Genomic DNA, 25589 nt, shown 5'->3' on the forward strand with positions numbered 1-25589 from the left:
GCTTGTCACTTCGTTCAAGTGTTTTTCAACCTTTTTATAACGGAGGCACTTTGCTATATTTCCTAAATATAAATGTTGTTTTTGTGAAACCTTTCAAATTAAAGCTGAAAGTCTACTCCCATAGGGATAGTTTTATTTATAGTGGTTGTGGTGCTGTATAAAGATAAGATTTTAAATTCTCTGTCCCTGTCCAAATACTTCTGGACCTTACTATACTGTCTTACTGTATGGGTTGTAACTCACTGAACATTACAAATATGAATTGGCCACTTTGAATTTAATCATGTTTAGTACAGGTAAGCATGCATGGCTTCATTTATTTTTTAAGAAATGCAAAATGGTGTGATCCTGAGGTTATCTATGAGCAGAACAATACTGTTTATAATACGTTATAGTAGACCTTAAAATGTTCTTTGACTTGTCAGATATCAGCGTTTCTCTTCAGCACTGTCCTGCTTGTGCCTGTTCTTGTCTAGACTGTCAGCCTTTCTGCTCCGGTCGGTGAATGTAGCCAACAGACTCTGCCGTTAAAGAACGCAGGAAACATTGATGTGCAGCTGAAACTCAAGGTAATTCTGACCTCTACTGTCTTATTAGGACTGCATAACTCTGATATTTAAATCTGATGGACACTTAAGTCTTTAAAATTCTAATTTCTTGGTTTGTCCTGCATCTTTCCCTCCTTGCCACTGTTTTTCCTTTTTCCTTCCCTTCAACATTCAAAACGCCCGTTTCTCTGCTTGCTTTCATTCTTGTTTACAGAGCAGCGACGACAGTGAGGCCTTTTCTGTGACGCCTGATGAACTGTCACTGAGACCGGGAGAGGAACGAGGCATCGTCGTTACTTTCAAAGCCCACGGCAACAGGAAATGTAGAGAAAGGTAGACGAGCAATATTCTGTTTCCAAACAAAAATGTGATCCTTTTTGCAATAATCAGATTTTTTTTTTACAATCTTCCAATATGACGCATTTGTTCTGTGTTCCGATTCAAATTGAGTTGACTAATCCATGAATACAGCAACATAGACTACGTTTCCATGCAGTCAAAAACCCTTTTCTAACCGGAATATTAGTAATAACCCGGTTTTGCACGGCCATGTAAACACCAATAACCCCTTAGAATAACCGGAATTTGCTCATGTTCCGGTTTTTAAAAACCCGAAAATGACCCCGTGGTTACTCCTTTTCTAACTGAATATTGGGTCATGTAAACGCCTAACGGGATTTCCCCATCAAAAGGAACAGGAATTTGTTTTCAGGAAGTTCTTATAAACACGGAGAAACCAAGACCAGGAGGAGACTAATCACTTCATAAATGTAATGAAGGATATGAACATTTCTGCATTTGTAGACGGTAGAAAGTACAGCGATAGAGAGATTTAAAAGAAGGTGAGCAAAAAGTTGTGCGACGCAGGATTTGTACGAACACCAGACCAAATCAAGCTCCGCTGGAAGACGCTGAAAAAGGAGAACTACAGGACCGAGAAACAAAACAACTTCTACTGGGCTGTTGATTATCCACCGTGCTGCTGTTATTGTTGTTGTTTTAGATTTGGATACAGGAAGAAGAAGCGGAAATGACAGGCATTGCGTCATCACGTTCTCCGCGCGTCGCTGGTTTGATCCAGATATCCCAAATGATTAATCACCATGTTTACAGGGATAACCCTGTTTGCTCACGCATGGAAACGCATTATTCCCAATGTTTCAGTAACCGGAATATTGACCTTAACCCCAATTTTGACTGCATGTAAACGTAGTCATTAATACTTGTCCCTTCCACAGCTATTTTCATATTAACGGAGCGTCAGTCTTAACCCGTACCCATAAATATGTCTTCTGTGCAGTGAAAATCTTCTAAAAGGAACTTTGTCCTCCCCCCACAGCCTCCTCACCATCCTGGTGCTCCCATCAGGCCCCCAGTATGAAGTCACGTTGAAAGGGGAGCTGATCCCTGCCGCCTCTGGAAAACCAGCACCCCCATCTGCTCCCGTCTACGGCGCCGCTCTGACCAGCGACGTCCCGCCGATCCTCTCTAATAAACAATTTGTGGCCTGGGGAGGGGTCACCCTGGGACGAGCTGTGTAGGCAACTTCTTCTCTGTTTTTCATTAATTTCACTGCTGCTTGGTTACACATTTTGGGCATAAAATATTCATTGGAAAGTAATCGATTTTGAAGGGGGAAAACCCCCTCCCTCCAAATAACTCCAGGCCCAGAGCTCCATCTTATTCTATTAAGACTTGTGTAATGTTATTCATAAGAGGGGACAGAAGGCGTCTACGGGGAGCGTTATTCCTCCGAAGCCATTTCTACATAATACACTATTTATTTGCTCCCGCTAAAGGAAGGTTAAGCCAGCACAACGGAAAGATGGCTGGCTCGGCACAATTTTATAGGTTTTAACCAAATCTGGGTTAAACTTGCCTGGTCAACAAAAACGCAGACAGTTCAGAGTATAGGGGCTCTTGTTTAGACAATGTTTTGTTTGTTTTTATTTAGGATCCCCGTTAGCATTAGGTCCGACATTCACACAACACAAATTAACACTATATACATAACAGACATACATTATACATGACAAACAAAACAATAATACACAACTCCCTTAGTCACAAACAGCACAGAGGAACTAAATCACCATCATTCTCAGACATAAATACATAGAAATTAAATCAAATAAAACACCTTCATAAACAATACCTGCCTGAAATGACCTTATCTTAGAATTCTTGACCACTTTTCACCTTTATTGTGATAGGGTTTACACTACCTGTAATTCTATTCAAACTCCATTCTGTTCCTTCCAAATGTCAAATCATAATTCATTACATTTGAAAAGATATTGTTTTAACTGAGTCTTAAACCAATCTTTGCTACCTGCATGAGAAATATGAACTGGTATAGAGTTCCAGCCAACCATGGCTCTGTAAAACAGTTCTCTGTATCAAACCTGTTCTCACCCTTTATATGAACCTCCTTTCTGATGTAATTCTTGTACTGTACCCATGGTGATAAAATGATAGTAGAATCTATCATACAGTTGTTTCGGAGATCGTGTCACCAGTATATTCCTCAGAAAATTGAACAAAGTATAAGTCGACCTTTGTCTTATTGATAACCAGCCTAGATTCTTCTGCTGCTGGACACATTAGACCTATAAGGACACAATAGAAGCACAACGTGCAGCTTTATTTTTTTGCCACTTGTAATTTCTTCATATTCTTAACTGAAGTATTTGACCAAACTACAAAACAATAATTCAGTTGCGACAAAACCAAAGCATTCAAAACCTGTCTCCTAACATCTAGAGATAAAAATGTAGAAACTCTTCTCATTAGTGACACGCCTCTTCCCATTTTGCAAACTACAGAATCAGTTTGTTTGGACAATGGCAGATTATGTTCTAAAATTACACCCAACACCTTTTTGTCTCATAAACCTGTTCATCGGAAATATTATTTACATTCAATGTCGGTATTAGTTCAGGTTTAAATTGATACTTAGAACAAAGCAATATTGATTTTGTTTTGCCAACATTAAGAATGAATTTATTGTCACTGATTCAGACTCCACACAAACGTACCGGCAGCTGTAACTAATAACCAGTGTTGTTTCTAGTCAACAGAAGCTGGTTCTGAGGAACAACTCCACCACGAACACACAGCAGCTCCGGCTGCTCATCCGTGGCCAAGACCAGGACTGTTTCCAGGTATTTGAAACTGTTTATATTGAAGTCTTCTCCGAGCGTGCAGTTTAATAATTAAGATTGTTTGAGGTTTATGTGATGAACCATGAAACCCTTATGTGTGTTTCTCAGCTCCAGAGTATGTTCAGCCCGGAAGAGCGCATCACCCGGCATGGAGAGCTGTCCATCCGTCCCAAAGAGGACGTGACGGTCCACGTGCTCTTCGCTCCCACCAGGGTGGCCTGCATGCTGGCCAAGCTGGAGATCAAGCAGTCTGGGGTCCGGCCTTCGCAGCCGGGGGTCAAATTCACGGTGAGGAAGCAACTGCTGTCACCTTGAGATGCTAACTGGCCTTTGCTGCTACATTTTCTTTCTTTTTTTTGCATTTTATTTATTTATTTATTTATTTATTTGACAGGGACAATGCAGTCAAACATAGACACAAGCTTGCAGCTGATGTGATGCATGTAGAGTTTATAGCTAGTGCTAATTCTCAACTCCAGTCCCCAGACACTGCACTGCAAAAACTCAAAATCCTACCAGGAATATTTATTATATATTTATTTTTAGTTAAAATGTCTCATTTTTTTCTCAATTTTCACCTGTTTAAAGTAAGTTTTCACTTGAAATAAGTATAAAAATCTGCCGATGGGACAAGATTCATCTTCTCATTATAAGCAAAAACATCTTGTTCCACTGGCAGATTTTTCTACTTTAAGTGAAAATCTATTTGAAACAGGTGAAAATTGTTGTTTTTTCCAGTGATCAGTCTTGTTTTAAGTGTAATGAGATTTCTTTACTAAAATGAGACATTTTAACTAGAAATAAGACAAATATTCTTGTTAAGATTTTGAGGTTTTGCAGTGTGGGCTTTTCCACAACATTGCAGTACAATATAAAATTCACATACATCAATTAATAAGGCCATACAATACAATATTGCATTTACATGATATAAAACCTTCCCACACAAATATACACACTATTTACAGATGAGTACAGTTTAACATTTTCTTTAACCAGGTTTTAGTTTTGGTGAAGAACATGAGATGGCAGTGAATTCCAGAGTTTACAGCTCTTATAGGAGAAGGTTGACTGTCCGAAAGCAATTGTGGTTTGAGGAGGTTTGATGATTGAGATTTTATGGGCTGCTTTACATTTTTCTTTTATTCCCTGAATGGATTTCCCTCTACATTTTTGTTCAGCCTATTGGGAAAGTTTTCCAATGCTCTGCAGGACTTGAGCGGTCATTTTGATTAATTCATTCATTCTCTCCCAACTTCAGATTCCTCTGTCTGGTTACGGTGGCACCAGCAACATCATCCTGGAGGACCAGAGGAAACAGGCGGACGGCTACGTGGCGGCGATGGCCGACGTTGCGGTGGGTCACGTCAGTAAAGTGTGTCTCTGTGTGAGGAACACCGGCTCCAGGGCAGCCTTCATCAAAGCCGTGGCCTTCTCCGACGTGCCGTCCCGGTCTCACATGGAGCCGTCTGTCATGACGCTGGCGCCTTCACAGTTTGTGCTGAAGGAACGGTCACAAGAGGTGAGAGGCTGCTCCTTTATCATGCGTTTAGGAAGTTTAGAGTTTTATTTGGATCCCCATTAGCTACAGCAAAACTGCAGCTACTCTTCCTGGGGGGACACATAATACATAGTACATTATAACAACTAATTAAAGCAAACCTAAAGAGGTAGCATATTTAAAGGAAAAACAGAAAATAAAGAAAAAATAAAAAGTCCTTCCATTTAACATTTAGATATAAATAAAAACACTACATATTCATACATTTTATAACATCAACAAATTCAAACAATGTATAGTTATCATAGTTTGCACCAATAACTATTTTTAATAAATATTTTTTTTATATATATATATATATATATATATATATATATATATACACACACACCCATATACTATCTATATTATTTATTTAATAATAATTAAATACGGTACGTTTTATATGTATCTATTCAAGACATTTGAATTATTTTGTGTTAATAGTTTAAAGTGTTTGGGAAGGGGGTTCCATGCAGACGTAGCTCTGTAAATCACTGTTCTTGTACCATAGTTTGTCTTTATTTAGCATGTCTTTATTTAGCATTTTCTGAACTGTAACATCATTCTTTGTATAGAACTTGCAGGGTTTTTGATACGGATACATTTCTTACAAATATTAATAAAGAATAAAGTAATCTTTCTCTTACCATTAACCAGATTTATATGCATTTATTCTTAAATGAAAAACAACCGCTTTGTTCACGTGTGACCCTGGAAGGTATAAGTACTTTCAAGGAAAGTATATAGATGTTCTCTCTCTTAACTCTTATTGATTCTTGTCTTGGGCACCATCTAATGACGGGGACCTGCTTGTTTTCAGGTGATCACGGTGCTCATGAAGTCCACGCAGAGAGAGCAGCGTCTGTGTCAGTCCGCTAACTCCCTGCTGGCGACGGTCTGCCTGTTCTGTGGAGATGAAGTCTCCCGGCAGCAGTACAGGAGGTGAGACTGCAGTGTTCAGCTGAAGTCATGATTTAATTTGCATTGCTCGAACACTAATGAAATATTAATGTTTTAAGTGTCCAGGATCTTAGATCTGGGGATTCGTTGTGGGTTATTGATTATGAAATCAGGGCTGTCCTCAGGAAACCCTGCAGTGAAAATGTTATGATGCCAACAGTAGTGCTTTGATATATGAACTCCTTTTCTCCCCCAGATTGCTTCAGAGCAAACCGGAGGCAGCGAGAAAGGCCCTGTCTGAGAACAGCCTGCTCAAAAGCATCGACTTCAATGAAAAATTCCTCGGAGAAGAAAATGTTGCAGAGAGTAATGTCCCATTTTAATACTGCACAAAATAATCTGTTGTTCTCTCAAATCAATTCAGGAATTTCATATTCAGAGCAGGAAGGCTGCGGCTGCAGCATTTGTTAATCTGACCGATACCTTGACTTGTCTTCAGCGTACGACCTGCCCCTCCGGCCCAACGAGGCTCACATCTTCTACATCAACATGACCAAGGTGGTGGTGTCTTTGTTGGGAAGCACCAAAAGCACAGATTGTGATGAGAGTGAGCGCAAAGAAAGGTCTCTTCCCTCCATCAGCCACATCACAGAGATGGAGAGGTAATGCCACACGTCGGATATCACCAACTTATTCTACTACAACACTTATGGCGCTTTTCAACTAGTACCTACTCAGCCCGACTCGCGGCGAAGCGCTTTCCCACCAGGGGTCTAACGTGCTGAGTAGATACTTCTATGTATCTATTCTGCCGAGGTTCTAAGCTGCTGAGTCGGCTGTATCTGACATCATCACACTACAGGCCACCGATTGGTCGGGGGGTTGGAGTCAGACGTCTCAGTCAGGAGGAGGAAATCAGAGAAAGAGACTCTGACGGATTCTTGTTCATTTTATTCAACCAGCAATGGCAGCAAAAGTCTGTTTCATGATCCAACTCTGAGGGTCAGATGTTCATAAACCTGGTGCTGAGGAGAGAATTAAAAAGGGATCTAGACGGCGATAAGGAACGACCAGATCCACCAGGAGCTCTGTCTCTTCATAGCTGCTCACGGCTCCAGCTGACTTTTCAGCAGCGCAAAGACAAACTAAAAATTAAAAAGCGTCGCTGCTTGAAGCTTCTCTCACTCTCATTTTTTAGCTTGATATCGAACACAAGCCACAGACCCAGCAGCACATATATCATCTCCTCCAGGTTCTACATCTTTAGTGTTGTTGTCTTCTTCGTTTAGATCACACAATCAAATACATCACAGCAGCTTCACTCCAACCTCCTACTTCTGGTCCAGGTGCTGAATTGTCATGGAAAAGAAACCAGGCTGAGTTGAGTAGAGCCGATTAGGTGCTGGTGGAAAAGCGACATTAGAACTAGTGTTTGAGCTGTTGACAGAGATGGAGAGAGAAAGATAAATGAACTTGTTTCTCAACCTTATTTATAATGTTGGTCTTTGTGCTGAGTCGCTAAAACAAAAGTCAGTGGAGCTCGCTGGACTATTGATCTTATTTTTAAATGGTCTCGATGGTTAGAGGGATAGATAGATACTTGATAATTGAATGTGACATAGTTTAATGCAATGCAATTCCCTGTAGTTTGCCAAATGGGAATATCTCTCTGGATGTGCTCCCGGTGAAGGGTCCCCAGGGTCCAGCTCTGACGGTTGCAGAACCTTCCTCCCAGGTATTGCAAGCTTTCCTCAACTTTCTGTTTCTTTTTCAACTGTGCCAGTTGAACTCCTCTTTGTCTCCTTCTCTCTCGTTGGAGAAAACACTGCATACGTGTGAAGTAATCTCTCTCCTGTCAGACTCCAGAGCCGTCACACTCGCAGCCCGACTCCTGGACCCTCCACCCCCTGCAACTTGTCCTGGAAGCTCCCACCATCAGTGAGCTCAATCTGCACTGTTAAAAGCATGTCATGATGGAAGTTTCTTTGTTTTCTTTTTTTAAATAACTGGTGAATGTCCTTTTTGGTTTTAGACGGCCCGTCCAACACCAGTCAGGTCCAGATACGCAACAACACGTCCAGAGAGCTGAAGTTTGACTTGTCCTGGCCGGCTCACTGCCTCACCATCACTCCTCAGCATGGACTTCTAGAGCCGCAGTAAGACACAGCTTGTGTTTAGGGGGGGGGGTGGAAATACACTTTGGTGAGGATACATGCCTGAAAAGAGTTCTTTTTTAATTAGAGGAAAAACTGATGTTAGTCATTATATTTTCTGTGAAAATACATTACAAATTACATCATTCTATGCAGCTGTTGAAGCTGTAACAAATACATGTCCTGGACTGTCAGTTAGGGTGCAGTGAGTTTTACAATTAAATTATTGTCCATTGACATTTACCAAAAGTTTGTTTGTTTTTTACAGGACAAACACATTTATTACTGCTTTAAATGTCATTTTCTATTCCGTTTGAGAGAATATTTGACTCCTTGCTTTAGGACACAACGTCGCACAAGAACAACGATGAAACCAGCAGAGCTGCAGGGGTGACTGAAGAACGTAATGACAAAAGAGAAAAGTTTGACTAAATCAAAGGGCAGGATTACATGTCCACCTGTTATTCACACAGGTGTTGCCTTCTATTTGACATAAAATACCGGTCAGCCCACTATGGAAGAGTATTAGGGCCAGGCATGAGAAAGATAATATTTTAGAAGAGGAAGAATTTTTCTTTTTCATTATGCACTTCGAGGAAAAAAGTCAAAATGTCAAGAAAAAAGTTGAAATGTTGAGGAAAAAGGCGAAATTTCGACTTTATTCACAAAAATTCTACTTTATTCTACTTTATTTTTGAAATTGTATTTCAACATTTATCTCGACATTTTTCCACTTTTTTCTCGAAGTGCACAATAAAAAAGAATCTATTTTCTCTCCTGCATGGCCCTAATACTCTTCCGTAGCCCACAGTGTATCGCTGATCCAGTCATAATAGCTTATCAAGACAAATGCAAACAAAGTGAAACCACTAATCTGTGGGACATTTAATTGTCGGACTCATTTGTTGCTTCCTGGTTGTGTGAACGCAGGTGCCACCTTCAGATCCTGATCAGCCCCAACCCCTCGCTGGCAACCAAGTCCTCTCTGTTGCCCTGGAGCGGGCAGATCTACGTGCAGTGTGACGGTCAACAGAAGGTATCTGACAGCAACGCCGCTTTGGTTCATCACTAGTTTATTTTTATAATTTTATTTATCATTGAGCATTAATAGCACAGCACATGGATACAGACACAAAAGGATTACAATGCTCATTTTTATATTTTAACACCCCTGCCCTCCCATCCCCTGAACAGGTTGGGACACCTAACCAACAGAATTGGAAAATTGAATGAAGAAAACAAAACAACATGATGAATAGAGCAAGTTAACATGCACATATGCAGGGCTGCACATAAGTGGGCCGCCAGAGCGCATGCGCCGTCAAAATCCACAGTGCGCTGTCAATCTTGTGCTGCGAAGCGCTTTTGCGTACCAACAGCTGGGGCTCACATTATTGGTTGTGGCCAGACCAGAATACTAATATTAAAAAATCTATTGGGAGAGCTTTTCCCCAGAACTGCCACTCAAAGTTGGTACTGGCCAATCACAGCGCGTCCTTACTCCCCCTCCATGCTCGTTGGGCAGGAAGAGAGGTAAGGATCAGCTTTACTGAACAAACCCCGACACGTCTCGTCAAAATGTCCAAGAAGCAAGCGCCATTAAGTAATTATGTTGGCGTTCCACCACCACCAACTACAAAGAGATGCCAAACTAAACCACTACCCGAATCGAACAGAAAACGTGTGTTGGCCGAGAAGTGGCTGCATGATGTTACGCGGCGACGCGCACCGTACGTTCGCGTTCCCGCGTATCCTACCCCGTAAGCTCTGCGTTGGTGCAACGCGGAACCATAAATCAGCCAGTGTCCGTCACTGCGTGCAGCAGCAGCGTGCCTGCACCAGCAAGACGCTGCTCTCTGATTATGGCTCACAGTTTATGAAAACCCCAAATAAAAAATAAATTAGAGAATATTTTATGAAATCAATAAACAATTCCATCATCAAAATTATAACAAATAAAGGTTCAACATATCTTGCTTTGCATGTAATAAGACTAGGTAATATATTAGTTTCACCTTTTAAGTTGAATTATTGAAATAGATTAACTTTTACACCATATTCTAGTTGAATTATTTAAATAAATTAACTTTTACACCATATTCTTCACCTGTAGTAATATTCTACACCTTGGCTGATGTGGACATACAGAGCATAGGAGGCTATTTCAGTTGCTATATGGTTGACTGTCTGTACAGTCATGCAAGTTCAATGCTATTAAAGAACACGTTTTTTCATATAAAATAAACACATTTTTATGCAGTTTAGAAGTTTTGGGGGGGTTTTTTTGGCTCCTGCGCTGCTGAAATCGGGGCGTCCTTTATTTCTATGTGCAAAATATGCCGTGAGCATCCCAATCTGGCCGATAAAAACTGTAACTTTTATATTGACTCTACAGACTAACACGCACCATAATTTGTTAATTCATCTTTATAAGTGAATAAATATCGTTTTGCCTATAACTTATTCCTGCATCCCTCTTTTATCGATCCGGCGAGACGGGTCACCGCGTTTTTGGAGCCCCAAGTCACATATCCAGGGGCTCCTCTGAGCACCAGACCAAAATAATTATGTGCAGACCTGCACATATGCATATATACAAACACATACAACACTAAAGGAAAATATGGCCTATCAACATTGAAACTGTACACTAAATAAAACACGATTCACATGGATTTAATCCCATCTCAAATACCAGTGAAACTGGCTGCTATGCCGTATCTAAGTGGGCACAATTCTAAGTTTACTGATATACAGTAACACCGGATCCCAGACAGAGAAAAATGTGTCCCTGGACCCCCTGAGAGTATATTTAATCTTCAACTGTATGAATTGCGTCAGATCACTAAACCATAAAGATAGTTTGGCTGGATTTTTTTGACATCAAATACAATAATATTCTTCTTGCAAGCAGCGTTGTAAATGCAATAATAATTTTATAGCTTTCTTTATACAGTTTTCTATACAGTTTTAAGGCAAATATTTGAGATTTAAGAGATGAAAATATGTTGTTGCACGGCTCGAGCTGCACATTTCTGTTTACTGGTTCATAGCAGAGAGGGGAGGTGTAGTAGACAGAAGGGATGTCATTAACTAAACCTGAGGAAAGGGATAGTAACGCGTGTCCGAGGACAAATGGTGAGTGTCAGCTCGTCCAGATACTGGTGCTAGTGTTTAATATTAATTTATGTTAGAACTGACCGGGGAAGGGGTTTCCATTTGCTTAAAACGTGGTTTTGAATTTAATTTCAATGCTTTTTTTTTTTTTTTTCTTATACTTCCACTAAACTACGGAATAGTATTGGCATGGCCCTAAATACTCTTCCATACTAAACAGATGTTGTTGTTTTGTCTTTTTAAATATAACATTCTTATCAGTCTTTGCTAATGCAGCTTTAAACTCACTGATAGAATTATAGCTCCTGTTTTATATATATGTACAATGAGAGTGGTGGTTCATCCAGGTCAGATCTAACGTACCAGCGTGTGAGGTGGGAGTACGAGTAAGTGTGTGCTCTGTTCAGGTTATCAAGGTCCAGATCCGTCAGGACCTGGCCCTGGATGTGTCTGCTGCCCCAGCAGACGCCTCTCTGTCAGCCCTGCCTGCCCAGGCTGCTACTCCGGTGCTGCCCATGCCAAGGCTCGGCTCCAAGCCCCCCGCTCCCCCCGACACCCCGCAGACGCCGCTGGCCGCGGTGGAGATCAGCAACAAGACCATCACCTTTCCCAGCACCGCTTCAGGGGAAACATCAGGTAGGGAAGCTGCGGAGCAGCTCAGGCCCAGGACAACCAAGTTCAGGCGCGTTTGTGTGCCGTCTTCCAGTGATGGTCACGTGGTTCAGGCCTGATGCATTGATGAGGGATTAATTATAACCCAGAGGAGCAAAACATGAACCGAAAAAGTGCAACTGTACCAAGAGTAGGCCTGTGTTGAGAAAAATCGATTTTCCGATTCTAAATCGATTTTCATATTAATTCCTTAAAATTGATTTGTTTGTCTAAAGATCGATTGGGCACGATGTTTTTGCCTTTTTAATATGTTTAAAGGTATGAAAACATTAAAGTTTTCAGTTATAATTGCATAAATTGTCTATATTTAATTACTTTATATACTGTCTTGGGGTTACATTTGCATAAAATGCTAAAAACCAAATTCTCAAAAATTAAAAACCTGAAAAAGACGGAAAAAATAAAAACGGAATGTGGGAAAGAAAAAAAAAAACAGATTTAATGTTTCTGAAAGCAGTTCTATCATCATTCTGGGAGGTGATTGGTCCTTACAGCATCATTAGCTGCAATACTTGCTGCTGTTGGATCTCAATATAATACTAGTATTAATATGTTGCACAACTACAGTCATATAATTCATGCAACAGCTCAAAAAACAGTTTAATAACACTAACCCAAATCAATATCGGAATCTAATCAAATCTTGACATTTGAAACGATCCCCAGCCCTGACCAAGAGTGCTTAGTTTCAAACTTAGCATGTATTAATTTAATGTAAAATGCATTATTTTGGGTGTTTGTGGGACTAGAAGATGGTGGATGATCCTCTTCATAGGTGGTCTTCACAAAAATCAACCCATGGAGATTGATTTCAGTTCTGTATACAAACATTTAGTTTCATCATCATAAATCCTCCTGCCCTTCATCTCTGTCCGAGGAATTAACCTGAGAAGCCTCAACCATTCTGCCATTCATTGGTCTGCATGACGTAGGCTGCAGGGTACAATAGCTGCTGTCAACTGCATAACTAGCTGGTGCAGTTAGCTAGCTGGATGTTAAAACCCCGGTGCTCCTGTATTTCAGAGGCCCAGCTGGAAGTGAACAATGGAGACGTGGAAGTGAGGTGGTACCTGTCATCATTTGCTCCTCCATATGTCAAGGTACTGTTTCCCTTTTTTTCCCAGCGGGTGTTTGGTTTTTTTTGCTGTCTCTTATATTGTCTCCGGTGCAGATATTTGTGCTGCTTCTGTTTGCAATTTCATTAAAAATGTAATTTTGGTGATTGGTTTGTTGTTCTGCCTTCGTTGCCAGATGACTTTTTTGCACAAAAGTAAAATAAAGAAATCTAGAGCAAACGAGCCTTAACACATCCCACTGAATTAATCCGAGCTCAGTCCATCGTACAGACGGGATGACCAGGTGCTACTCAAACCTGGCACATCCATGTTCAGTTTTCTCAAGCAGACTGAAGCTGGCAACAGATTTACAGATGCAGAAAAAGTAGATCTACTTTTTCACTACTCAAGCAACAGCTTATCATGGAAATGTATGAGGTTGAGCCTAATACCTTCATAACAATACAGGATCTTTTTGGTGCAGGATCTTTGCCCAGCCGGTTCACTTTTACCGTGCGATGCAAAAACAGCCTCTTTTAGAAATAAGTCCAGTTTTTATCAATCAAGTCAAAATTACCCTATTTTAAGTAAAATTATCTTTGCCAGTGCGGTAAGAAAAATTCTCTTCACTAGAATTCTTAAAAAAAATACAAGAGTCTTGTGATTGTCTTGAAAGAAGAATTTTCTTACTTTCTTAGAAATTAGTTTGTGCAGCGTAAGGAAACCTCAGAATGATGCCAATGCGAGTAGTGTGGAAATATTAGGGCCAGGCAGGAGAAAAATAATATTGGAGGAGGAAGATTTTTTTTTTCATTATGCAAAAGTCAAAATGACGAGATAATTTTGAAGTACAATTTTGAGAAAAAAGTCAAAATTTCTTGAATAGTCAATGTTGAGAAAAAAGGCGAAATTTTGACTTTATTCTTGAAATTGTATTTCAACATTAATCCCGACATTTCAACTTTTTTCTTGAAGTGCACAATAAAAAATATTTGTTCTCCTGCATGGCCCTAATACTCTTCCATAGTGGAGGTGAATGAACACCATTTCCAGCAGAAATGGAACCTGCATCCTCCACCACTTGCTAAGCACCGTGATTCTGCATTCTTAGACGGTTGTGGTTTCTCTCTCAGGGGGTTGACAACACCCAGGACGTGTACCGGGCCACCTACACCGCCTTCAGGTGTTCCAGGGTGTCGGGGATCCTGGGGGCTCGGGAGAAGATGCAGGTAAGTCCTTGGCTCCAACCAGATTGTTTTTGAAAGGGACGGCAAAGATTGTTGTGAGCCATGGAAGTTACTTCTGAAGTTTCTCTTAATGTGTGACACACAGAGAAAGGAGCCATTAACTAATTTCTGATGATTTCCTGCCATGTTTCTGCTCCCCCAGGTGCCTGTGACCTTCCTGCCCAGAGACAAAGGAGACTACGTTCAGTTCTGGGACCTGGAGTGTCACCCCGTGTCTGACCCCCAGCAGAAATCCAGGATCCGCTTCCAGCTCTGCGGCACTGTGAGGACTAGTTTGTCTGAAGTCATGTCATCCTTATTGATATTTATAGATGGATATCTATTAGGGCTGGGGATCCATTCAAATGTCAAGAATTGATTCTATTCAGAATTGATTATAGGGATTTGATTCGATCCAATACTGATCTGGGTTAGTGTTATTAAAACTGTTTTTTGAGCTGCTGCCTGAATTATATGACTGTAGTTTTGCAACATATTAATACTAGTAGGCCTGTTGCTGCAGCTACTCTTCGACTCCATGTTCATTGTTTGATAGTTTCACACCATGCCCATGTGTGAATTAAATGACGTGACTACTGGGGTTAAAGATCACCTAGTGAAAATCTAATGAAGGAAAAAAATCGATCTTTAGACATACGAATTGATATTTAGGAATTAATATGAGAATCGATTTAGAATCGGAAAATCCATTTTTTTTTTCAACACTGGCCTAATAAGATAAGATTATCCTTTATTTCTCCCTCAATGTGTTATGACACGCCCGGTTGATTTAAAAGCCTACGTGCACGACGCCTGCTGGCCTGTCAGAGGAAAAAGTTATGTGTTTTCAACAGCAGAATGCTAAACTGTCCAAGAGTGGTGAAACCGTGTTTACTTTTAAACTTCCTGGAGTACAGTAATCCCTCACTATAACAGGGTTCACCTTTCACGTCTCGCTGCTTCACGGATTTTCATCATGCATCGTGTTCTGCATTCTGATTGGATAAACAGTCTCCCCGCTTCTTCACTTCCTGTGTCAATAACGTTGGTCTCTTGGCAACAATGCTGAGAACGGCCAATGAGCTTCAGCAGCAGCTCAAGAACGGGACCTTTGATGAATCTTTCATTACAGTCTCAGATATAATCCATGGTGTCATGTCTGTTTATAAGAATCTTTTTGCCCAGAAGAAAAAAGAGCGACAACAACGACCCATAACTATGTTCTTCTCTGGAAAAAACACTCCTGTACTTTAGAAGAAAAAGACGCTACAGAGCGAGTCAGGATGCAGTAGCATCAGAAGAGCAGTGGAATACGCACCAGTCACAATTTGTCCTACTGTATTTATTGTATTTTTTTTTCATAATCCTTTTTCATTTTCTTCTGTTCAAATCCAATTACTCGGGTTGCGGTGGGGCTGATCTCCACAATTTGAAACCTTGTATAATAATTGTAAAAAGAAAAAAAAAAAAAGTACTTTGCGGATTTCACTTATCACGGGTTCTTTTTGGAACGTAACCCCCGAGAAAAACCAGGGATTACTGTATTCACATGCTGCAAATGCCAGGAACCAACTTAAAAACACAACAAGCGTTCTGCATGTAATGTTTAAGAAGTTTTAGTTTTTCATAAAGCAATATTTTGGAAATAAGATGAAAGGTTTGTGAAAAATAAATATATATATTTCTAAAGGGAGTAAAGTTTGGGCCGGTGGAAGCACCGCAGGAAGGAAACTGTTCTCTGGTGAAGACTGACGCCGCAGTGAAGAGCAGGAAGAGACCAGAAGCCTCGGCAGGCAAAACCAGGCAAGTCCTAGCAGTGAAATTGGATGTTGTGGTTTTTGATTTTGGGGGAAATTTGTTTTTTTTTGGCTCTTCTTTAAAACTACTCCAAACCCTGAAAAGGGGCCAAATTGGGCCAGTTGGAATAGGGGAAAGTGAGATGAACCAGGTGGCTGTCCACCACCATCAAACAGTCAGATGATTTACCTGAGAAAATAGTGGAATATAGCACTGTAATCATACAGTTTAGGCAGAAATTGTACTTTTTGGTAATAAGAACATATCGGACTCCTTCACTTTTCTCTCATTTATCAGAACAACATAAATCCCTATAAAATATACTATTACTTAGTTGTCTTGAATGCTATTGAATACTAACCATTGGTTTTATGGAGATATCTGGTACAGTTCTCTTGAAAATGAGATTTCTTTAGACACATTCCTCTCTGAAACAGTCAAATTAAGTCATTCCGAATGGAGGATTGGTGACATAATATCCTATAAATTAAGTATTCTCACTCTGATGGTAATCATATCTGGAGAGGGGAGTGTCAGGTGGCTTAACTGCATCACCAGATAGTCAGGATGTGACTAACCCAATAAAATTAACTTTACCTATATTACAAGCCTCTAAAACGGAGACACGTGTCACAATAAATTTACTGAAACTAGAACATCAATCCAATCTAAATGTATAGTAGTACTTCAAACACACAAACAGAATACCCAATGAAAAGTCATACAATTTATTGGGGGGAAAAAAAGTCATAACATTTCTGGAACCAGGAAAAAGTCATGTGAATAAAAATCATAAAATTTCGCCAAAAAAGTCAAACAGTTTTTGATATATGGTGAGTTCCCACGGATTTTTACAAACTAAGGGACTGAGCTCTCCCTCCACGACGCCAGTCAGTCCAGTTGTTCTTTCAGCTTCTCCCTTTAATATTGTAGCATCCAATATTCCCTCCAGTCTAACATTTTGTTGTTTCTTTCTTAATTCCTGCATATCACAATTGTTAAACGTCCTAATTCCCCTGTAATAAGAACTACAGTTAATTAGGGGGTTATTAGGGACATTTACTCCTCTCCTCAAATAGTATTTTTGTTCTGGACTATAACTCCCCCTGTGATTGCAGCCAGGAGGAGTCCGTGCGGAGGGGGGTGTACTGTCCACATGACTTGTACACCTTCGAGAAAACCCGTGTGGGGGAGTCCAGCACTCTGAAGGTCAACATCCGCAACAACTCGGCCGACATGCACGAGGTGAGGCCTTCTTTATTATCCTGAAGATTGTTTTAATGTATTCTTTTGGTTCCTGCCCATGTAAGACGATCTGTTCCAGCAGTTAAAGCCCATCCATTCATTCACTTGGCTCGTCAGAGTTTGCTTTAAGAGCAGCTAAGAGGAGATCCCCCCCCCCCCAGGATGCCTAGCCCATGTCGGCTGGCTCTTCCTGGCGTGGAAGTGCAGCATTCCCCTCCCAGATAACCATCCCAAAGTCTGTCATGGAAAGTCCAGCCACACTGGAAGGACAATTCCTTATAGCAGCTTTGCATCCCAGATTTTAGTGTTTCAGTCACAGTGAGTATAGCTGAGGGTAAACGGGTCTCAGTTTCTGAATCAGCTCCCTCATCACCACTTAACTGCAGATGACTCGTACCGACCTCTCAGCCTCCAGGTCCATCCGTCCTTGGGTGGAGAACGAGAACCAGAGATGCTTGAACTCCTCCTCACTGCCAGCCTGGAGAAGAAGACACTCTGCCCTCTCCTGGCTCAGACCCATATGGAGCTGTCACACTAGCACCTACTCAGCCCGACTCGTCTTGCCCTCGTTTCTTTTCAATATCCAGATCAGAAGTAGGAGGTTGGAGTGAAGCTGCTGTGATGTATTTGATTGTGTGATCTAAAGGAAGAAGACAACAACACTAAAGATGTAGAACCTGGAGGAGATGATAGATGTGCTGCTGGGTCTGTGGCTTGTGTTTGATATCAAGTTAAAAATGAGAGAGAGAGAAACTTCAAACGGCGACGCTTTTTAATTTTTTTTTAGTTTGTCTCGGCGCTGCTGAAAAGTCAGCTGGAGCCGTGAGCAGCTATGAAGAGACAGAGCTCCTGGTAGATCTGGTCGTTCCTTATCGCCTCTACATCCCTTTTTAATTCTCTCCTCAGCACCAGGTCTATGAACATCTGCACCTCAGAGTTGGATCAGAAACAGACTTTTGCTGCCGTTGCCATGCCTGACTGAAATAGCCTCCTATGTCCACGTCAGCCAAGATGTAGAATAAGCTACAGGTGAAGAATATGGTGTAAAAGTTATTTATTTTATTTCAATAATTCGACTTAAAAGGTGAAACTAATACATGTATATTTCATAGTCTCATTACAGGCAAAGCAAGATGTGTTAAGCCTTTATTTGTCATAATTTTGATGATTGAATTGTTTATTGATTTCATAAAATATTCAATTTCTTTTTCTTTTAATTCCCAATTACGGAACAATTCCGTATTTCAAGGGACGGGTGGCAACCCCAGTCAGAGTCTTTCACTGATGTCACATCCTGACTCAGACGTCTGACTCCAACCCCCCGACCAATCGGTGGTCTGTAGTGTGATGATGTCAGATACAGCCGACTCAGCAGCTTAGAACCTCGGCAGAATAGATACAGAAAAGTATTTACTCTGCACGTTAGACCCCTGGTGGAGAAGAACCAAACTGAGGCGAGTTGAGTCGGGCTGAGTAGGTACTAGTGGAAAAGCTCCATAAGACTGTCCCCGTCAGCCCCCAGACCCCAGCAGAGGATTCCCTCCTCCAGGCCTGGCTCCAGGGCAGGCCCTGGTTACCCCCATGTAGCATCCAATCAGCTATCAGCCGTTCTCGTGATTGTAAAACCCTCCACCCCTCCCTCCATGTTGCGCCTCTTGCTTTTTATTAAACATGTGTCTGGAGTTTGCCCTCAGTCTGGCCTGCCCCCCGGGACCAACTTGCCTTGGGAGAGCCTAGCAGGGGTAGGGACCCCCCTCCCCCCCCCAGGTTGTGGCTGTGGGCGACCTCAGACCCCAGACATTAGAGTTGAAACACCAGTGACGGGTTTTGCTGCAACTGTATAACTGTATACTGCTAGATGAAATTGCACGACTAACCTGATGTATAAATGTTGTATTAACCCCCCAGCATTTATTTCTGTGCTTTGCATGGTTTTAATATTTGATGTGTGGCTTTTCTAATTGACTTGCAGCTGAATTTTGTAAAACCTAGGGAGCCCTTTCACATCAAGCATTCCAAATACTCCCTGAGGTGAGTTTCCTGTTGTTATTCCTCACAGAAGTGCTCCATTGTGCACCATTGTAGCTTGATTCTGGATAATAAGGGAATATCATAGGCTTCTAAAAATGTTTGCAATTATTCCTTCCGTCTTTTGGTCCTCTTGTTTGTTTTTGTTCTTTGATTTATTATTTTTCATGACGGTAGATATTAACATTTAGTCAGCAGAGACCTGGAGGGTAATGTTACCTCTATGAATGCAGCAGGTACCAGCTGAGGAGGCTTTTTGTTCCAGTCCAAATGTTGACTATTTAGGCTTTTGATCTGTAAATTTCACAATTCATTTCACGCTGCCTGGACTTTTCCAGCGGGACTTTTTTTTTTCCTGAGTTACAGGTTGTCATTGACCCTTAAGCAGGGTGCTTGCGCAAGTCTTGAAAGTCTTAATAAGTATGGGATTTTGAAACACTGTTTTCCAGACCTTGAAAAGTCTTGAATTTTGTGTGAAAGTCTTAATAAAGTATGGGGAAAAATGTATGGTAGAATTTTACAGTATGCTCAAAGGCATTGTGAAATGAGAAATAGAAAGGTAGGCTATAAAACTTATAATAAATAGTTTATTTAACTATAAACTATAAAAATAGTTTATTTTTTGTTCTTACCAAGTGAGCTAGGTCAAATATGCACTTTTATCTCTTCTGATACAGCTTGTTCAGAAGTTAAAATGAGTTAACATAAAGATAAGTTCAGTCATGTCAAGGACAGAAAAAATAAGATGCGAGTGAAGAGACTGAATTCTACATACATTCATCCATCCATCCATTCATGTGTTTTTATAGATAGTCTTTGTGACACTTGTTTGATGTGAAATTCATGTACTTGATTTTCATGTTTTGAAACGTTTTCATCAGTAAAAACATAATTTACTGTGAATAATGCATTCGTTCATTGAATACTAGCCTATAAAAAATTCTAACAAACATTTCTAATAAACACAATTGGTACAATCTCAACCAATGAAGTAGGCAGTAGGCACACAAGTATACAAGTACGTAAAGTTAAGGTCTTGGGAAAAATCTGGGGGCAGTTTTAAAAAAGTCTGGGAAAAGTCTGGAATTTTAATTTGGAAAAAGAGCAAGCACCCTGCTTAAGGTGCTCTTCAGATTTATATATTAAACTAGAAGTGATGTTAATTATAAAGACTTGGATCTAGGTGACTCCTGTAGAGGTCTTGTTGTAGTTGTATCCACCTAAAATATTTATTTGTTTGAAGGAAACGTGTGTGTGTGTGTGTGTGTGTGTGTGTGTTCGTGTCCGGAAGAGTATTAGGTCCAGGCGGGAAAAAAATAAAAATATTTTAGAGGAGGAAGATTTTTTTTCGAGAAAAAAGTCGAAATGTCGAGAAAAAAGTCAAAATGTCGAGATTAATGTTGAAGTACAATTTCGAGAAAAAAGTTTAAATGTTGAGAAAAAAGGCGAAATTTCGACTTTATTCTTGAAATTGTATTTCAACATGAATCTCGACATTTCGATTTTTTTTTTTTCTCGAAGTGCACAATAAAAAAAAATCTTCCTCTCAAATATTTTTTCTCCTGCCTGGCCCTAATACTCTTCCGTAGTGCTTGTGCTTGTTTCTATTTGAATATTGGCTAGTGTGTAATTTCCTGAATGAATGAAGTGTTCACTAACTGCTTTCTCTTTCTCGTGGGTCAGATCGCAGCATTATCTGAAACTCCCCGTCCAGTTCAAGCCCGGTTCCGCCGGCCGACATACGGGTTTGCTGCTGATCCAGTCAGAAACCAGCGGGAGTCTTGTTATCCAGCTAAGTGGTGAGGCGTCGCCCTGATTCCTCCTCCACCCGCCTGTTCTACCTCCTCCTGCAGCGTCTGCTCGGCTCTTCATCGTGGGACGGATGAGAGGAACCGAGAAGTGACGGACCTTCAGCAACTCATGAGTTTTGGAGAGCTAATGGATTTGTCTCACTGTCCTCTGCTGCTGCGGTGCCACTTCACTTCTGTAACACGACGAAGGATTGTGCTTTTGAAAAAGTGACACTATGCCTTTTTTTTGTGGTTACAACATCTGGAGGAACAATTTTCTCTGCAGAGCTGAAGTAATAAGTCTCATGATTGTAAACCCCCCCCCAACCTTTTTGTTTTACTTGAATCATACACTCTTACACGAATGCTTTTAGGTCCGTTTACATGTCATGAGATTCTCCTGCAGGGTGGTTTCCATGGCGATGATCCCGGGCCGGGCCGAGCCCACCTGCACGGCAGCCTTCGTCAGCACCAGGTGTTGATGCAGCAGTTACCAAGCCGTCCAGATGTTTAATTTAGTTGTGATGGGGCAGCTTTCCACCAGCATTAGGGCGGGGGCTTCTTTTCGGCAGCTGGCCAGCTCCATTTTGCACGGTAACCATGTGGTAACCGTGTGGTTACCACGTGGTAACCACACGGTTACCACATGGTTACCATGGCAAAAGGGTGTTGATCGTTGTTCCTGCCACAGAATATGAGCTTTAGTGCGAGTGGCCGACCTGACCTGCTTCTCTAGTCTGTTTTGGGACTGAACTGCCACGAGGTTTACTGCGTTTGTACCTCAGGAAGAAAAACCTTCTCAACCTGCTGGATGCCACGTATTTGTACCGCTGAGGAACACTAATGTTTATAGCAGTTTGTTTAGTTTTTCCCCTGCATGTTTGGTCCTTTTGATAAGAAAGCAGTTGCTGTCGGCGCTAGCTGCAGACGAACACTCCTTAGCTTTTTGATTTGCACTATGTAATATATTTTGTGAATTTTTAAATAAAGTTTTTCTGGTAAACAGCTGTGTAGTCTGTTTGTTTTAAATCCACATTGCAGTAGTGAGGTAGTTGTATTGGCTTAAACTTGACGTGTGTTGACTTTTTTTTTTCTTTTTTTTTTTTTTTCTTTTTTAAATAATTTTCTTTCCACATTTTCAAACTATATAAAACCCTGATGAGCCGATGAGAACCGGGTGTGTCTCAAAGATTAGGTAAGTTGAATCATGCCGCAGTCGCATTGTTTATTTTACAGCAGAGGATGGTGTGTTTTCAGAGATTTAAGATATCATTTAGATTTTTGGTAGTTCTGTTCAGTCACAGATCAGTAAGGTGGCAGCTGGAGAAGTTTTTTAGTTCCATTCAATTTCCACTACACAAACAACCCAAAGTACAGGTGTAAATTGTCAGTGTAATACAAAAAAATATATATAATTTTTTGTGTGTGCGTGCGTAATTTTAACTAAAAACCAAGGACCAAAAGGTGTAGACTGAAGCCTGAGCTTATGACGCCTACCCTTTTGCTGTTGCAAATGAATCTTTGTTCTGTCTTGAAATGCTGACTTAACACATTCATGAATAAGGGTTTTATCTGAACTAAAAATAATAATTGCATGATTTGATGCTTTGGTGCAAATACATTCCATTTTATTTATAAAGCGTCTATTACAACAGAAGTTGTCTCTAAGATCTTTCCAGAGACCAGAACATAAACCCCCGAGCAATTATTACATAAACAATGGCAGGTAAAAACTCCCCTAGTGGGAGAAAAACCTTAAGCCAAACAAGAGCAAGAAAAACTCATTTAGGAGGGGAGAAACCTGGACCAGGACCTGGATCATAAGGGGGAACCTCCTGCTGAAGACCAGACTGGGATCCACAGACATGTGGAAGCAGCAGCGGGATTCATGGTACTTAGTACACCCAACTGCAAAAATGTGAGAACCCCCTGGCATGTCTTTCACATTTAACTCCACAGGAGTGACCTGCACCCGTGCTGCAGAGCCAGTGGGTCGCAAAGGGCTGAGGGAATCCATCTTTTCCATCTCTACATAATCCTGTCTCCATTCAAAATGTCAAAATCTTCAAAAGGAAATAAAAACTGACACTGATAATGAAGTTATTGATGTGTTTTTGAAAGCTTACGAAGGAAAAACATGTAAAGTAATCTCAACCCTGTACAAAGGTTTGCTGTCCTTCAGGAAGACTTCCTCTCTTTATATCAAAGAAAAAGAGTTGAGAGAACAGATAACTGAGGAGGAATGGTTTAATATTTGTAAAATGTAGTGCACGGACACTAGCTCCAGGATCTGGAGAGAATTCAATTGGAAAAATATAGTCAGATTTTTTAGAACTCCAAACATTAGGAAGGAAACTGTTGGAGACTGGAGACTCTGTGGATACATGGATGTGGCCCATATGCAGATTATCTGGTCTTCCCAGAAGATAATAGGATATTGGGATAAAATATTGCGGGGTTTAAGAAAAATAATAGGATACGAGATTCCCAAACTTTATTTGGGAAATTTGACACAAGATATAAGACAAAAAGAGGATGAATATCTTGTTAAAGTTCTATCGGCAAGTAAAAAAGCAATAAGGTTATGGTATAAAGCAGAACCAGCGACCGTGGGGCCGTGGTTGAGCAGGAAATATTTGTTATGGAAAAAATGACAAACTACGATTACAAGAGACACAATTTCAGGAAAAATGGACAGATTATAGAGCACAGGAAGAGGACAGCACCATCACCACTGGACAATAAGGACATTGATATGAGAATAATTGCTTTGTGAAGTTTGTAAAACCTGACACTGTAATTGTTGACAGAATTTTCATTAAAAAAAAAAAGTTTTGGTCCCTTTCTTAGAATTCATCCTTACGCTGTCTTTCGATGATGTAGCTTAGCATTTATTTTGTCATGTTTACAGTGTTACTTGGATGTGTGGAAACCCTCAATTGTACTACTGACAGATGTTTGGACTAATGTGTAACCCTTAACCGTCCATGTGTTATTCATCTATTTATTTATTTTATCATTATTATTATTTTATTTATGTATTTATTTTATTTGATCTTTTTTCCTTGTTTACATATTCTGTTTTATTGCTATTATCTTCTTTGTATGTGGGAACTGGGGAGGGTGGTATATACAGGACTGTCTCAGAAAATTAGAATATTGTGACAAAGTTCTTTATTTTCTGTAATGCAATTAAAAAAACAAAAATGTCATACATTCTGGATTCATTACAAATCAACTGAAATATTGCAAGCCTTTTATGATTTTAATATTGCTGATTATGGCTTACAGTTTAAGATTAAGATTCCCAGAATATTCTAATTTTTTGACATAGGATATTTGAGTTTTCTTAAGCTGTAAACCATGATCAGCAATATTAAAATAATAAAAGGCTTGCAATATTTCAGTTGATTTGTAACGAATCCACAATGTATGACATTTGTGTTTTTGTAATTGCATTACAGAAAATCACAATATTTTAATTTTCTGAGACAGTCCTGTAAGTGGGGTTGTTTGTCTTAAAAAATATTGAAAATCAAATGAATAAAGTTATTAGAAAAAAAGTAAAAAAAAAAAAAAAAAAAAAAGTAAAAATCTTCAGATGCCATCATGAAATCTTGGACTTTTGATCATATCCATTGTGGTTGATTGATCTTATAGTTCATATAGCTTTGTTTTTATGTTTCAGTGCGTTTGCAGATCATTTTTAACTTGAATTTGGAAATATAAAACGTCTTTATTATGCTAAAAGCAGGCTGCCGGTGAGGCGGCGTGGTGTGTAGTAGCGGCGGGTGTCCGGCAGGTGTCGCCAGAGCTCCGCTGGAGCGCTGCTGTTCCTAGCGGGGACAGCGGAGCTGGCTGAGCTGACAGGACGGCAGGACTCGGACTGATCCTGCAGCAGCTGCACTACGGGCGGCCGCGGCTCTACTGCCGCTGATACAGGTAGGACCGTTCCGGTTCAATCTTCCTCTGGTCTGTGTGGGTCTTTACCGCACATTAATGTCGTGTTGGGCCGGAGGGGCCCGGGGACGCGCTGCGGCCGCGCGCCCCGCCGCGGCGGCGCGTACTTTCCTCCCAAGTTGTTCAGAGTTGAAGCTGCAGCTGAAAGACCGGGGATAAGATGACGGAGCTGACGGAGCTGACGCTCCATCATCCATCCATCACTCCATCACTCCATCATCCATCCCTCCATCCATCATCCATCATCCATCCATCACTCCATCATCCATCATCCATCCCTCCATCCATCATCCATCCATCACTCCATCACTCCATCATCCATCCCTCCATCCATCATCCATCCATCACTCCATCACTCCATCATCCATCCCTCCATCCATCATCCATCACT

At 40.7% G+C, this 25589-nt stretch overlaps 1 protein-coding gene across 1 annotated transcript in view; it reads left to right on the plus strand.

Moving 5' to 3' along the window:
* The window catches only part of cep192 (centrosomal protein 192), a 63128-nt gene extending 40885 nt beyond the window's left edge, over positions 1-22243 (plus strand). The window contains exons 32-52 of the mRNA XM_061715963.1: positions 477-569; positions 763-881; positions 1888-2085; positions 3622-3712; positions 3821-4000; positions 4974-5234; positions 6076-6197; positions 6412-6521; positions 6655-6817; positions 7803-7890; positions 8015-8093; positions 8188-8311; positions 9239-9344; positions 11833-12061; positions 13121-13197; positions 14286-14381; positions 14542-14661; positions 16069-16185; positions 17298-17420; positions 19393-19451; positions 21132-22243. Of these exons, the coding sequence (XP_061571947.1) occupies positions 477-569; positions 763-881; positions 1888-2085; positions 3622-3712; positions 3821-4000; positions 4974-5234; positions 6076-6197; positions 6412-6521; positions 6655-6817; positions 7803-7890; positions 8015-8093; positions 8188-8311; positions 9239-9344; positions 11833-12061; positions 13121-13197; positions 14286-14381; positions 14542-14661; positions 16069-16185; positions 17298-17420; positions 19393-19451; positions 21132-21264 (2688 nt within the window). The 3' untranslated portion in view covers positions 21265-22243. The remainder of the gene's footprint in view (positions 1-476; positions 570-762; positions 882-1887; positions 2086-3621; positions 3713-3820; positions 4001-4973; positions 5235-6075; positions 6198-6411; positions 6522-6654; positions 6818-7802; positions 7891-8014; positions 8094-8187; positions 8312-9238; positions 9345-11832; positions 12062-13120; positions 13198-14285; positions 14382-14541; positions 14662-16068; positions 16186-17297; positions 17421-19392; positions 19452-21131) is intronic.
* The last annotated feature ends 3346 nt before the right edge of the window (positions 22244-25589 follow it).

The sequence above is a fragment of the Cololabis saira genome, chromosome 3, assembly GCF_033807715.1.
Source record: "Cololabis saira isolate AMF1-May2022 chromosome 3, fColSai1.1, whole genome shotgun sequence".
Lineage (NCBI taxonomy): Eukaryota > Metazoa > Chordata > Actinopteri > Beloniformes > Belonidae > Cololabis > Cololabis saira.